Source organism: Corvus hawaiiensis, chromosome 19, assembly GCF_020740725.1.
Source record: "Corvus hawaiiensis isolate bCorHaw1 chromosome 19, bCorHaw1.pri.cur, whole genome shotgun sequence".
NCBI lineage: Eukaryota > Metazoa > Chordata > Aves > Passeriformes > Corvidae > Corvus > Corvus hawaiiensis.
Genome location: NC_063231.1, coordinates 2,783,312 through 2,796,865, shown reverse-complemented (window position 1 = coordinate 2,796,865; position 13,554 = coordinate 2,783,312). Strand labels below are relative to the sequence as shown.

Here is a 13,554-nt window from a genome sequence, read left to right as displayed (position 1 = left end):
GCATAAGGCTTATCTGTTCCCCTTGCTCCCCCTTACTTCCTTTTAGGGTGTTCAGCGAACAGTTAGGAAGGGGAAGTAAAGATGTTCAACATCTCTCTCCAAAAAATCCCCCAGTTAAACACCTCACGTGACATTTGGAGATCAGCCGTAACCTTCCTGCTGTGCAGAGGCTCCTCAGGATGAGCCAGGGTGCGTTCCAGGACGTGCCTCCCTGTGAGGCCAGACCATGCCAGAAATACTCAGGCAAGAAGCAGGGAGGCAGCAGCTTGAGAGGGGATGAGAAGTCACCGTGCCCAGGTGCAGAGCCAGGTGGGTGCCTCTGTGGGGAGAGCACACCCTGCCCAAGCAGTGTGGATCTGGAAACAAAAACCCCTGGGGCTTTCCAGGGCAAAGCTTTCCTGACACCTCTCAGCTACCCCTGGGCTGGGTTTTGGTCCATATTGCACCAAAGCTTCAGAAGATGCTTTTATTCTGTGAGAGCTGCAGGGAGGAAGAACTGGAGCAGCAACACAGGGTTGAACCTGCCCCTCCACCAGCCTCCTGCCCATCCAGGAGCCCCCTTTGCACAGAGGAAACACTGGAGTGGGAAGAGCTTCCACAGGGCAGCCCAGGCAGGGCTTGGTCTGTGGTAACCATCTGTGAGCAGCAAGTCCAAAACCAGCAGGAGCCGCCAGGCCTCTGAAGCCTGCACTGTGTCCCCGCCTGTCCTCTCCCAGGTGTCCTCTCCTGGGTGAAGGTGGCTGGCATTCTAACTGTGCTTAGCTAAACATTCGACACAAAGGATGAAGACTCAGCTTCCTACAGCCCTGAGATGAGTCTGGTGCTCCTGCTTCCTCACCCACAGGCTCTGGGAGAGGAACTTGGTGACAAAAACCTGCTCCAGCCCCAACCCCGGCACCTGGAGGTGAACAGCAACAACACAGAGGTCACTCTGAAGAGGAGGGGATGGAGGAAACCTCAACATGGTGGCAGAGCAAGGCTGGGAAGAAATTTCCTACCATGAAAGGCTGTTCCCTTTTTTCCCCTTCTACCACAAACGGAGCTGAGGTTTGAGGTGTGCAGGCTCCTGGCTCCAGCTGGTGACAGAGGCAGTGACACCATCATCACTACACTTTCCAGAGCAAACACAGCCCAGTCTCTGGCCCACACTGAAACCCAGGTTGTTCACTTCTACCCAGGTATTTCCTCTACCCAACCTGAACCCTTTCACACGGATGTGCTCGCAGCCACCCCTTCACTTCCCAGCAAATTCAAACCCTTCTCCTCTAACATGATGTGACCTGACTTAACCATGACATGCCCAGAGACAGGGACACTGCCTGCCAGCTCCTCAGCCCCCTCTCCATCAGCAGAGGCTGCTCCTCAGCCCCTTACCATCCCTCCTGGAGAGCTCCTCGGTGCTGATCTGAAGTTTGGATGCAGCGTTGTTTTTATATATAAATGACATTATGACAAATGATGAAGGATTAAATTACACTTCAATCAAATCATGCCAAACCAGTAGGGATTGAGGTCCCAGTGGAAAGTATACATGGAGTTCCTCAGCTTCCTGATTTGAATGACTTTGTTCTTCTTCCAGAGAAAAGGGGAGGGGGGGGGACGAAGGAGAAGAGAGGGAAAAGGGAGAGGAGGGGGGGATTTGGCCTAAAATGAAACATTTTCCTTTTAAGTTGAACATTTGAAAATGGCTGGGAGGAAAGAGCTGAAACAGTGTAATGGCTGATACTGAAGAACAGCCTGGGACTTTTGCTTTTCGAGAACAGAAGCCAGGGAGAGAGCTGTGGTGTGAAAAAGGCAATGCTGTGTGCCTTGAAGGGGAAGGTGTTTGCAGCAGCCCATCTCCTGCAGACACTGAGAACCCCCTGCAAGGCACTAACCCAATTAGCTTTGCTAGAGCTGTGCTGTGCAAAGGCAAAGGACTGACAGTGGTTTTGGTAAAGGCTAAAGACAGCTTCCCTCTGCCTTGCACTCCATCGGAGGCGCTTTATTATCTTTGTGTTACCACATCTTGCAAAGCTTGGCTCCAGCTCTGCAGCTCTGTCCAGCCAGAACCTCTCTCCTCACTGCAGCACTGTTGTGAACAAATCCTGCAGAAACAGCCACTCCAGGGATGAGTTTCCCTGGAGAGAGACAGGCAGACAGACAGATGGACAGCCAGGCAGACAGAGAGACGGACAGCCAGGCAGACACTGGGCTCTAGGATTTGCTTTAAGCACTTTGCCCTGAAGATTGTATCCAATACAACCGACCTCGTGCTGATTTCTGGGTGCAGATCTTGGGTGTTGTGTCCAACAGACCCCGTCAGTGGTCAGGCATTGGGATGGTGGAGTCACCGTGGAAGTGCTCAAGAGGCATCTGGATGTGGCACTTGGGGTTGTGGTTTAGGGATGATTATGGTGGTGTCAGGGTGATGGTGGGACTGGATGATCCTGAAGGTCTCTTCTCACCTCGATGATTCTGTGTTTGCGTGATCAGTGAAAGCCCAAATAAATCAAGCAGAAGACACCAGGGTCCCCTTTGGCTCAAAGGTTGCCACTGAGGGACAACCAGGTTGATTCAGGTGTGACACACCTCCAGGATGGCATCAATCTGATGAGCTCAGAGCAGCTCAAAGCCTCCCTGGCAGATGAGAACAACATCTCAGTGAGCAGTTCTGAGAGCTGTGGCTCCACATCTGCATGTGAACCACGTGCTGGCTGAGCCAGAGAGGCTACAAGACCTTTTCCCACCTCCCCATTTGATTATTTCTGTCCTCACACAACACACATGGCCTGCACACGGTATCTGTGATGGACAAGCTCCTCTCTGGTCACATCATTTCAATACTGCTCTAATCTTGTCAAAATTAAAGGATAAAAGAGCCCCCCAGCAGGTCTAAAATCTCACTCTCAAGGCAGGGGAAAGCCAATTCCACTGAGAAAAGAGCCAAGCCCGCAAAAGAACACACGTGCACACATATCTACAAGTATGCTCAGGCACACACTCCTGCTCCTCGACCGGATAAAATCAGATCATCCCTTTCCCAAAATCCTTTTGCTACGATTTTTCTCCTCATAGTAACAGGCTTTGCAAAGTATTTTAAAGAACAATTCAGCAATAATTCCCAGGAAACCATTTGTTACCTGTGGTTAACGTCCAATCCGCTCACATGGCAGCTCAACTTTCTGACACAGAAATCCAGGAGAACACTCGGACAAATCAAGACCCAAATTGGTTCAGCCTCTGAGGATAATAACGACTTAGAAATATGTATAAATTTATAAGTGGTTTTGAATAAGGACAGCATTTCAAAAAGCTCGAATTGTTACTTTGAAATAAGCCATTCTGCCTTTTTAAATTCCAGTCCTTAATAGGGGATGAGACCCAGACTGCCAAGAACCAAGGAGAGTTTTTGATGCAAATGAAAAGCGGCATTTAGAAAGTGCAAGTATCCCATAATAGAGCCCACACCACATTGCCAGCTCCCAGGCCTGTCTGGAGAATCCAGGGACCCATCCAGCCCGGGAGACCAGAGCAGGGGGGTTTAGAGGCTCCCTGGCCCCATGGCTGACCTGGTTTGTGCTGGTGAGGCCTCAAGGCTCACACTATAGCCCCACATTCAAGGGTTTCCAGTCAAAAACCACAGAAATTCCAGCCAGGAGTCAGACTCAGACACACATGGGCAGATGTGGCCACGCGGGGAAGGCATGGATGAGAGGAGAGCTCCTGAAGGCTCCTTGGACTGGTTTTACTGATCCTACCCCTGCCCAATGTCCCAGGAAAAGCTCTATGTTTCAGTGGGATTGATAATGAAAGCCCCTCTGCCCCCCATGGCCATACTTAGAGAAAAATCCTCTGGCAAAGAAGCATTGCTGGGATGAACACAAGTGATTCTCACACCCATCAAAGAGTTCAGGATCTCCACACTCAAACCCCCACTCCTGGCAGTGCCAGAGCTCCCCAGGCTGCTGCATGGCGGGTGAGAGGGGGAAGAAGCAGCTCTTGGAGAAGGCAGCAGCAGGACCCAGGCGCTCCCTGTCCTCCCCATACAGAGAGGAAGGAGCAGGGCGGTGCCTTCCTCACTCCCAGCTGTGCCAGAGGCTCCTCCTGGGTGGCCAGGACACAGTTCTGCCCTGGGAGAGCAGAGCCAGCTCTGCCAGGGAGGAGCTGAAGTGGTGGGGATGGGATGGCAGGCGGGGGGATGAACCATGGAGTCATTACGGTTGGAAAAGACATTTAGGATCATCAAGTCCAACCATGACCCAGGACCACCACTAACCCCTGTTCCCAGGTGCCATATCCACGTGGTTTTTGAACACTTCCAGGGATGGTGACTCCATCAGTCACTCTGTGGTGACTCTACTTCCAGGGGTGGTGACTGTCTACCTTGGGCAGGCTGTTCCATGCTTTAGAACCCTTCCCATGAAAAATTTGTAATAATATCTAATCTAACCCCACCCTGGTGCATCCCCAGAGGATGAGGCTGCCCGTCATGCAGGGGCTGCCCCACGGCATGTGGGAGGGGGGGAAGGCGGAAGCAGGGAGGGACCTGGCACGACAGGGGAGTGACAGCGGAGCGGGAACGGGAGCTGGCCCTGGACAAAAGGCCCAATTAAAGCGTCCTCCCGCAAACAAACATCCCCAGAGCCCAACTTTTTCAAAGATGGCTCAGGAAAGAAAAGGGCCACGGGATCGGCGGGATCAACCTAAGTCATGTACATCTATTTAACAAGAAAACTCATTGATAAGCAAACCACCTGATGCTTGCACAGTAGAAAAGAAAACACCTGGTTCTGCCTGTGGGTTGATAAGCCAATATCTTTAATCTTTTTTTTTTCTCTTGATGACTGAAGTACACACTCTGTGCGGCCCTATGCTCCAGCCACATTGGTAATAGTAACAAAGCTTTGATGTCCCCCTCATTCAACAGAATGTTGTTTAGTTCAAAGCGAAGAACAGAGGCAATTCTTTGCTTTTAAATTATTAGCTCCCTAAGTCTTCTGTAATGATATAGTTTGACTGAAGTGTGCAGTTTATTAACTACATAAAGACGATATTATTAGAGCGGAGAAAGGCAGCCGAAAGTTTTGCCTTTCAGCTCAGCAGCAGGGGTTTTTGATACTTTGATCTCAATCAATGCTAAATGTCTTTGTGAGATAGAGGGAGCAGCAGAAATTACCTTTGGCACCATGACTACATCAATTATTTAGTTCTTTTTCTTATAAATTAAAGTGTTCTTCAACTTTTACCCCAATTTTTTCTTCCTCTTCTTCTTCTTTTTTTTTTTCCCTTCAGTTACTGGGGGGGGAGAAAGCCGACTGGAAGAAGTCTGGCTGTGAGTATTAATAAAAATTCCACTGACCTTTCCCAGTCCTGGTCTGGGAGGGTCTTCTCTGTGCGAGGAGGTGGATTCACATGAACAACAACAGCAAAAGGGGGGCTTGGGGTAATGAGCTGTTTAATCAAACGACTGTGTAGGCTCTTATTCCAAATTTGTCTCTATTTAGCCTAATTTCTTTTTTTTTTTTTTTTTTCCCTTGGTCTTTCCCAGCATTGCTGGCGAATGCAGCTGGAAAAATGGGACATCTGACAAGAAAGGTGGAGGGAGAGTATTTACAAGAGCAAGTAGTAACAGGATACAGGGAATGGCTTCCCACTGCCAGAGGGCAGGGATGGATAGGATATTGGGAAAAAATCCTTCCCTGTGAGGTTGGGGAGGCCCTGGCACAGGGTGCCCAGAGAAGCTGTGGCTGCCCCTGGATCCCTGGAAGTGTCCAAAGCCAGGCTTGGAGCAGCCTGGGATAGTGGAAGGTGTCCCTGTGGAACTGGATGGGCTTTAAGGCCACTTCCAACCCAAAGCATTCCATGATCCAGGACTCCTGAGGCTGAAAGCAGAGCTTGCAGAGACCACAGCCCCTGGAGCTGCAGCAGGTGCCTGCACACTGGTGCTGGATGCAGAAACTCTCATTAAAGCCACTGGTGTCAGGTGATCCCACCCAGAGCTGTCACCAAACCCTACTCGCGCAGAACTCTTGTCCAGCCTAGAGTTCATCCCCTAGAGCCAATAATAAACCATTCCCACAGCTGATCCATCTCGTCCCAAGATGGGTGACAGACTCCTTCCCTGGGGGCAGAGGGAATCCAGCATGAAGGGACTAGAGGAGATAACACAGCTCAGTGCTTCCCTTGGATAACAACAAATGAGTGAATATTTCAGTGGGATTTGTGCTCTTTTGATACTTCAGGGAAGAGGCTGGAGCAGAGCCAAGGGAGGAGGGTATCCCTGCAATCCTGGAGACAGCAGTTGGTGGCTGGGCTCAGCGCTGTGGTGCACCAGAGTGTGTTAGAAACCACTGGAACCAGAACCTTGGCTGGGAACACAGGCAGCAGGACCACAAAGGTGCTGAGGAGATGCCTTTAAACCAAGCTTTAAAGCACTGACCTCTGGCCAGAGAAATTCTTTGTGAGCAAGAAATAAAAGAGGTCTTTGCAGAGGTGTTGAGGCATGAACTATGGGAACTTCAATATATTTATGTGTAGAATGTGTTGGAGAACAACATAATTCTGTTTTCATGGTGATCAAAATTTTGCAAGAAGGAGGACTTGAGACAGTGGGCTGAGCTGCTATGGCAACATGAATTTTAAAAAGTAAACTGACTTGCAAGAGCTTATCTCTTCCTCTTTAGTGTGGTGCTGAACAGATCTGGGAACCTCTGACTGACAGGGATCCTGTGAGGTGCTCACCTCTGCTTCTGGGCCAGGTGAATTGCAAAATGCATAAAACATATCCCTCGTGGCAAGGGGAAAATTATTCCGTGACTGCATTTGTCCTGCACCCCAAAGAGCCAAGTCATGGTGATTCTTTCATCGTGTGTTTATCACAACTCAGATATTCAGATGTTGGGGTGGATGCAGCACGAAGCACTTTGGCTGTGCTGACATCCTATTCTGGGAGCAGGGTGGGCTGCCGGGCGGTGCTCAGAGGTGAATTCCACCCACGGGCAGGCGTTTCCACGAGCACCATGACGTGGGCTCGGTTTACAGCTTGGCTTTCAAGCCACCGGCACAAAATGTAGAGGGAGCGGTGTCAGGAGCCCTCCCTGACAGCTCCTTTCAGGAGAGGATGCTGTGAGGAGCTGTCACGCTCTGAGTCAGCTGTTCTTCCAGGGCTGGCATTCCAGGCAGGAAGAGCCTGCTTGCGGAACCATCCCAACCACGCCGCCTGCCAAAACCACACTGGGAATCCCATGGGAACCAGCCCTCTCCCGGGCCAGCTGGTACTTCCTGCTCCCGAGGCCTGATCCTGCTGGATGCTGAGCATTCTTTGTTCCATTTTTAAATTAATGAGACTTGAGCAATGCACAGTCCCAGACCCCAGGGAAGAAACAGCCCCTCGGTGTTCTGGCCGTGTGGCCCAGCTGGAGAGGAGAGTGAAATGTCAGGCTTGAAGGGAGATTTGAGAGACGCCTGGAAAACAGATCCTTAATCTGGAGATTTTAACCAGGTTCTCCGAGCTGGCCATGCTCCCACACACAGCTCTCCTCCCCAGCACAGGCTGTGACCCCAAAACTGGCAGCCCCATCCCTCCAGAGAAGGATGAAGATCACCAGCGTGGGACTCCACTCTACTCCCATTCTATCCCAACAGTGTCCCCTTGAGGTTGGTGGCTGAGGCAGCCTGGGAAGAGCCCTCATGGAGGTGAGGGGGAACCCCAGAAGCTGCTCTTGTTTTCCAGGCTGGTGCAGACAACAAATCCCAGCAGCTGTGGGTGAGCCTGAGTGAAGCCTGAGTGGAGGAGCCCATCCCACAGTGGGTGTGGGACCTCCACACTTGGAAGTGGAGCACTCGGAGAACCACTCGGATAAGAATCTTCCTTCCAAGTTCATTCTGTGAATATCCAGAGCTGGACAACTGCAGCCCATCCTGCAGCACCTGGAGCGTGGGAGCTCCTCCAGCACCGAGGAGCCGGAGTGGGAGGGTCCGTGCAGCCCTGGGAGGTGCGAGAGAGGAGCCTCTGCGGGGGACACGGGGCTCCCTCGCCGCTGCTGCTGCTGGAATCTCCTTTCTTCTGGCAGCCAAGCAGCAGGGAGTTTTCTGAGAAACTGCCCACAGGGAGCGATCACTTTTTCCAGTCATTAACCTTACACATCCCTCACGTTACCGGGATACCTTGGATGTCTAAGTTGCTGCAGCGAGCTAATTCCTGCAGGTGACTCCAGGCAGCGATAAGTGGGCTCTGCACAGCGAGGGGATTTGAAGTGCCAGAGCTGAAAGCGCTCCCGACTCCGGCACGCCAGGCCTCCAGCGGGGGACACAGCCTCAGATGTCACCGTGCGAGCACAGCACGGTGGCAGGAGCGAGCCGGGGCCTCTGGAGCTGTCATTTCCAACCTGCAGCCAGCAGCACCCGGGGGAGCCAAAGCAAAGGGAGGAGGGCTGGGCACGGCCTTGAGATGCACAGGGCAGGGCCTTGTGCCCCAGGGAAAAGAGCTGTAGTTGAAGGATATTGGGGGAAAAGATATTTGGAAGGTATTGGGAATAAAAACCAGTGCCCTGAAGGGATAAATGTTGGGAACTCCCAGTGCTGGCCTCTGGGATAGGTGTGTACCTGCCTGGATGTTGCTGCACCGGGTGTCCCAGCCCTGACAGAGCAGCAGTTTTGCATCTGAACTCCTTTCTCTGGTGTAGAAGATGAGCACAAGGAGTATTCAAAGGCAAGGAGGTTCCCAAGAGAAGCCCCAAACCAATGAGAAAAATATTTACAGTACTCTTATAGTATGTACATGACATTAAATACTATATTATTTTCTCTGACACATCACAATGCATTCCTGTTGTGTTTCCTGGATTATACATCACCAGTGTCCTGCCAGGACTGGCTGAGTTAACAACATTCACACAAAAATTGCAGAGGACACCAGATTTGTCTCTCATCAGTAACAGGTGTCACTGTCAGTGACTGCAGAGCAGGACCAGGTCCCTCTGACAGAGCAAAGCCATCGAGAGCCAACGTGTGTTTGTACAAGAGGAGCACCACGGGCAGTGAGGGCCAGCAGCCTCCTGCCCAACCCTTGGCTCCCCTGGGAAAGACTCTTTGGAGACAGAAGCAGCCTCTAGATTTTCCCAAACTGCCCTGTGATGGGACGTGCCAGCTCAGAATGGGGAGCAGTGGGGGTGTGTGAAGAGAGATTAACATCCCACAGCAGGACTGAGCATGTGGAACCACACCAGCCACACAGGAAAAACTCCATTTATAATCAGAAAGTACAAAACAGCACATCAGAAGTCACAGGTCATGGCCAAGGTACAGAACAGGGACCCACAGAACACACACCAAGGAAATTCCTCCAGGGAATAAAACAACCACCTTCAAACACTGACACAAGGAAGGCAGCGGTCCAACACTCTCACAGTATCAGCACAGGCTGTGGTAACGCATCAATCCCTGCTTGGAGGGGCCCAAAACACCAGCAGGGGTTTGGCTTGGATCTCCCCAGGTCGAGCCATGGTTTCAAACCCATGCACTGGGAAGCTGGAGCTAATGCAGGAGGGCTCTGCACTCCTTGATGCCTCTGGGATCAGTTTTGGTTTGGATGAAGGAATGATGCTTTGCCACTCAGCACACAGCTGCTCTTGAGGGGCACTCCATTTCCCCCAGCAATCAGCTGTCTCTCAGTCAGCATGCTTTAAAATTTGGAAATTGTTAATTAATAGGAGGTGGGTCCAGGCTGAGGGACACAAACTCAGCCCAGTTTTGGCACTGAAGCCTGAGCCCTGCTCTGACAACCCCCTGCTAGCCCTGCTCCAGCTGTGCTGTGTTCAGTGTGCTGACACCTCATGGCCAAGCCAGAAACTCCGATAAGACACCGTTTCCCAGGACATCACCCACACATCCTCCATCTGCTCCAAGGCATGAAACCAGGCTCGTTTATCGACAAGTTTGTCATGAGCAGAACTGAATACACCAAAGATAGGAAAGAAAACCAGTCCAGAAACACTTGGAGCTCTTGGATCACAAACAGCTGGGCACACCAGGGGGTGTTTATCTGTGGCTGTGGTGCTCTGAGTGTCCCTGGTGCTGGAGGATGGCTCTAACACACTTCTCCAACAGCACTGAGCACTGTGCTGAGCCACCCATAGCAAACATTGCGGTCTCAGGCCTGGGAGCAGCATCCGTGTCGGGGTTACCCCGCTCTCCCCTCCTCCGTGGGGGTCTCCCAGGGGCAGATCAACTCCTTTGCAGAGCCCTTCCGAGCTCGGCGGTGTCTGTCCTCTCCAGGCCCACAGCCCCTGGGGCAGGCTCGGCTGTCCGAAGGCGCAGCCGTTTTGACTTGGAAGAAGCTGTGTTGGGAAGGAGAAACTCATCACACACACGGCGCTTTTTGATGTGCTCCGAGGCGGCGAATGAGCTCGGCTTTGAGATTTCCACTGTTCTAGCCCCAAATCCCAAAGCAAAACTCCCGGGCATGAGCCCATGGAGAGGGAGGACGAAGGGAATGTGCATTGCCACCCGTTTGAAGCTGCAGCGCCGTGCGACAGAGCTCCGGAGCGCAGAGCCAGGTGGAGCAGGAGCCCTCAGGTTTGCGCTTTGGAATTTATAATGTGGACTCATCCACTCGGCCAGCAGCAGAGGTGGGTTAAACGAGATCAGGGACATGCTGCTCCTAGTGAGGGACATGGCCAGGGTTTGGTTCCTGCAGGGGCAGCCTTTCAAGGCAAAAATTCCCCACCTCACACGTCCTGCCCTGGAACGACAAACACTTAGCAACTCTCTCTCAAGATTTCCCCTCCCTTGTCACTTCTGTGTCTCCTCTGACTTGAAATCACTAAACCAAACCTGAACCAGTGTTCAAGAACACTGAGGTTTTCCAAATTCAGGGATTAAAAGTAAAACCTGGGGTTTTGCACCCTGAACATGAGGTGTGAGAATAGCAGAGGCACTGCCAGCATGGGCTCCTGGCCTGTTCCCATCGGGAAACTGGAGGAGTGGAGACAGGGAAGAGACACTTCCAGAGTCTGGGCTTTGGTGCAAGTGTGGGAAAGGCGACTGTCAGACGGGTTCTCAGGGGCCTCTCCCTCTGGCTAACCCCAAACCGGACCGATCCCGGAGCTGAGCCCTCTCCAGGGTGGGTGTCCAGGTGTCCGTGCGGTGCTCACCTGCTGACCGTCCTGGTGTCCGGCCGCAGCCGCCGCTCCCGCCCGCCCAGCGGCTGCACTTTGCCGTGGGGCACAGCCGGGCACCGGGGCGACAGCGTGGCCAGGGTGGGCGAGGTCCAGCAGCCCCTCCTGAGGAACCGGCCCCAGGACCGGGCAGCCAGGCGGGACCTCCTGCTGCCGGATGGGCAGGGGCCGGGGCTGGACGCCCGGGGGTCCATCTGGGTGGCCGCGGTGCTGTCCAGGGCCAGGCTGATGGGCGAGGGGCAGGCGGTGCCGTGCGGCAGGGCTGGGGGCCCGGGGGACACGGAGGGCAGGGCCTGGGGGACGGCTGGTGGCGATGCCGGGGTGCTGGGGCCAGCGTGGGCAGCCGGGCAAGGGGCGCAGGATGCGAGGTGGCCTGGCTGTGGGGAGGAAAAGGAGAGAGGCTCGGTCAGGTCTGGGCGTGACACCCAGGGTGGTGTCCCCAGGCTTCATCAGGAAGAGAATCCCTCTCCTCCTTTGGTGCTGCCAGGAGAGAAGGGCTCAGCTGGGAGGCGGCGACAGCCACCCCAGCCGGGCCTATGCCAGTGTCCCCCTCTCCCGCAGCTCTGTCCCCTTCCCTGCCCTCCCACCGCCGGAGCGCAGAGGTGTCACTACTTGCCTGCAGGGTTATTGCTGCCGCAGCCCCCGCGGGTGCTGACAGATCCAGCCCCATACCCGCCGGGATGCTGGAGGAGACACCAGCTTGTCTCATTCCTCACAACGACTAGCTGCGGGCACGGAGGAGGCTGTCATCCCGGGAACGTGATCTTGGTTATGAACAGCACAACCAAGTCACACCCACGGCACCAGCCGGGGCCGGGAACAGACCCTGAGCCCCAGCCCTGACGGCTCCTAGTACCACTCACATCTCATGCTGAAGCCCCCAGTGTCCCTGGCTTGGGCTGTGAAGGCCCCAGCACAGCTCAATCAGCCCTCAGGACAAGCCCAAGCACAGACTGGACTGGACAAGGACAGGACATGCTGCATGCCACGTCCCCTCCCATTTCCCAAGGACTCACTCCCAGCAGGAATGAAATGCAGCTCAAGTGTCCAAGGAGAGGAGCTGAGAGCAGGGGCACGCACAGGACATGTACACACACATGCAGGGATGGCACAGTGAAGGACGAACACACTGAGACACAACAGAGAAGGATGAACTCGGTTCTTTTTCCATTTTCTACATTTATTTTTATTAGACAGATGAATGCATGGAAGCCATGGCCAAAAAAATGAAACAAGACATGGAAACAAACAATTTCTTGGGTGGCACAAAGTGAAGTCCAGCTTGTACCAGGCAACCTTCCTCTTCGGGGACTGAGCAGCAGAGGATGAGGAGCAGAAGGCTGGGCTGTGCCAGCTCCATCAGCCTGTGGCAGGGCACAGACAGCTCCTGCCTGTGTGTGAAGGATGGGGGTTTGTTCCACATGCAGTAACTGGAGTCCCACAAGCACAGTGACTCCCAAGCATGCAGCACGAACCCATGGGAGGGGAGCAGCGATGCCAATCACAGATGATGAAAAATCAGAGAAAGGAATGGATACAGAGAACATAACAAGCAATGCAGCAGACAAAATAGAAGTAGAATCAGAGGGACTGACGGGAACACACAGATTTGTTATTTATTATTTATACCCTGACTTGATCTTCCACATGTTACTACATACTGGCAACCCTAACATGCTCAGTGCTCCATGTTACACAAACTCTAGAGAGAACGTAGAGCTCATCACAGCCAAGTAGCTTTGGGCCAACCCTGCCAGGTTCTGGAGTGTCTTTCAGTGCTCTGATGTCAAAATAGGTTGAGGGTGCTCAGCACCTGATGTAACAAAGCCTTGGGGTTTTAAGCAGAATTTTTTAAAAAGGCAGCCTGAGCCTGCTCCCCTGTACAACAGTGCAGAATGTGCCTTTGCTGCCAGCAGGGGTAACAACAGAGACTCAGCACAGACATCAGAGTGGAAGTCTGGGGTAACTCAGTTTGAATTCCTCTAAGGATGTTTATCACTGATAGGTTAAGGAAGGGCAGGACAATCTCCCTGGCTCAGCCCCAAGTGGAGGAGAGGAGTGGCACCAGATCAGTGTCCAGCCCTGATCCTGCCTCTGATGTCACACACAGGGAGGGTCAGAGTCACTGTCAGAGCTGTCGGGCACACAGTGACATCCTGACTGTCCCTTGTTCACAGGGAGCTGCCCTGCAAGGACCCTCCAGGGCTCCAAGGGCCTGCATGCACCCCACTATCTGAGGGCTCCCACTCCCTGCCAGCTTTTCCCAGAAGCTGCCCCATCCCTGGAAGTGTTCAAGGCCAGGCTGGATGGAGGTCTGAGCACCCTGGGACAGTGGAAGGTGTCCCTGCCCACGGCAGGGGGTGGAATGAGATGAGATTTAAAGTCCCTTCCAATC

General features: G+C 53.2%; 1 protein-coding gene across 1 annotated transcript; it reads right to left on the bottom strand.

Moving 5' to 3' along the window:
- Positions 1-9,212: 9,212 nt before the first annotated feature.
- On the bottom strand, positions 9,213-11,829 carry LOC125336039 (regulator of G-protein signaling 9-like). Its single transcript, XM_048324148.1, has 3 exons — positions 11,747-11,829; positions 11,136-11,603; positions 9,213-10,319 (listed from the first exon to the last, which is right to left on the bottom strand). The coding sequence occupies exons 1-3, from the start codon at positions 11,827-11,829 to the stop codon at positions 10,163-10,165; spliced, it is 708 nt and encodes a 235-aa protein (XP_048180105.1). The 3' UTR covers positions 9,213-10,162.
- Between the last annotated feature and the right edge of the window lie 1,725 nt (positions 11,830-13,554).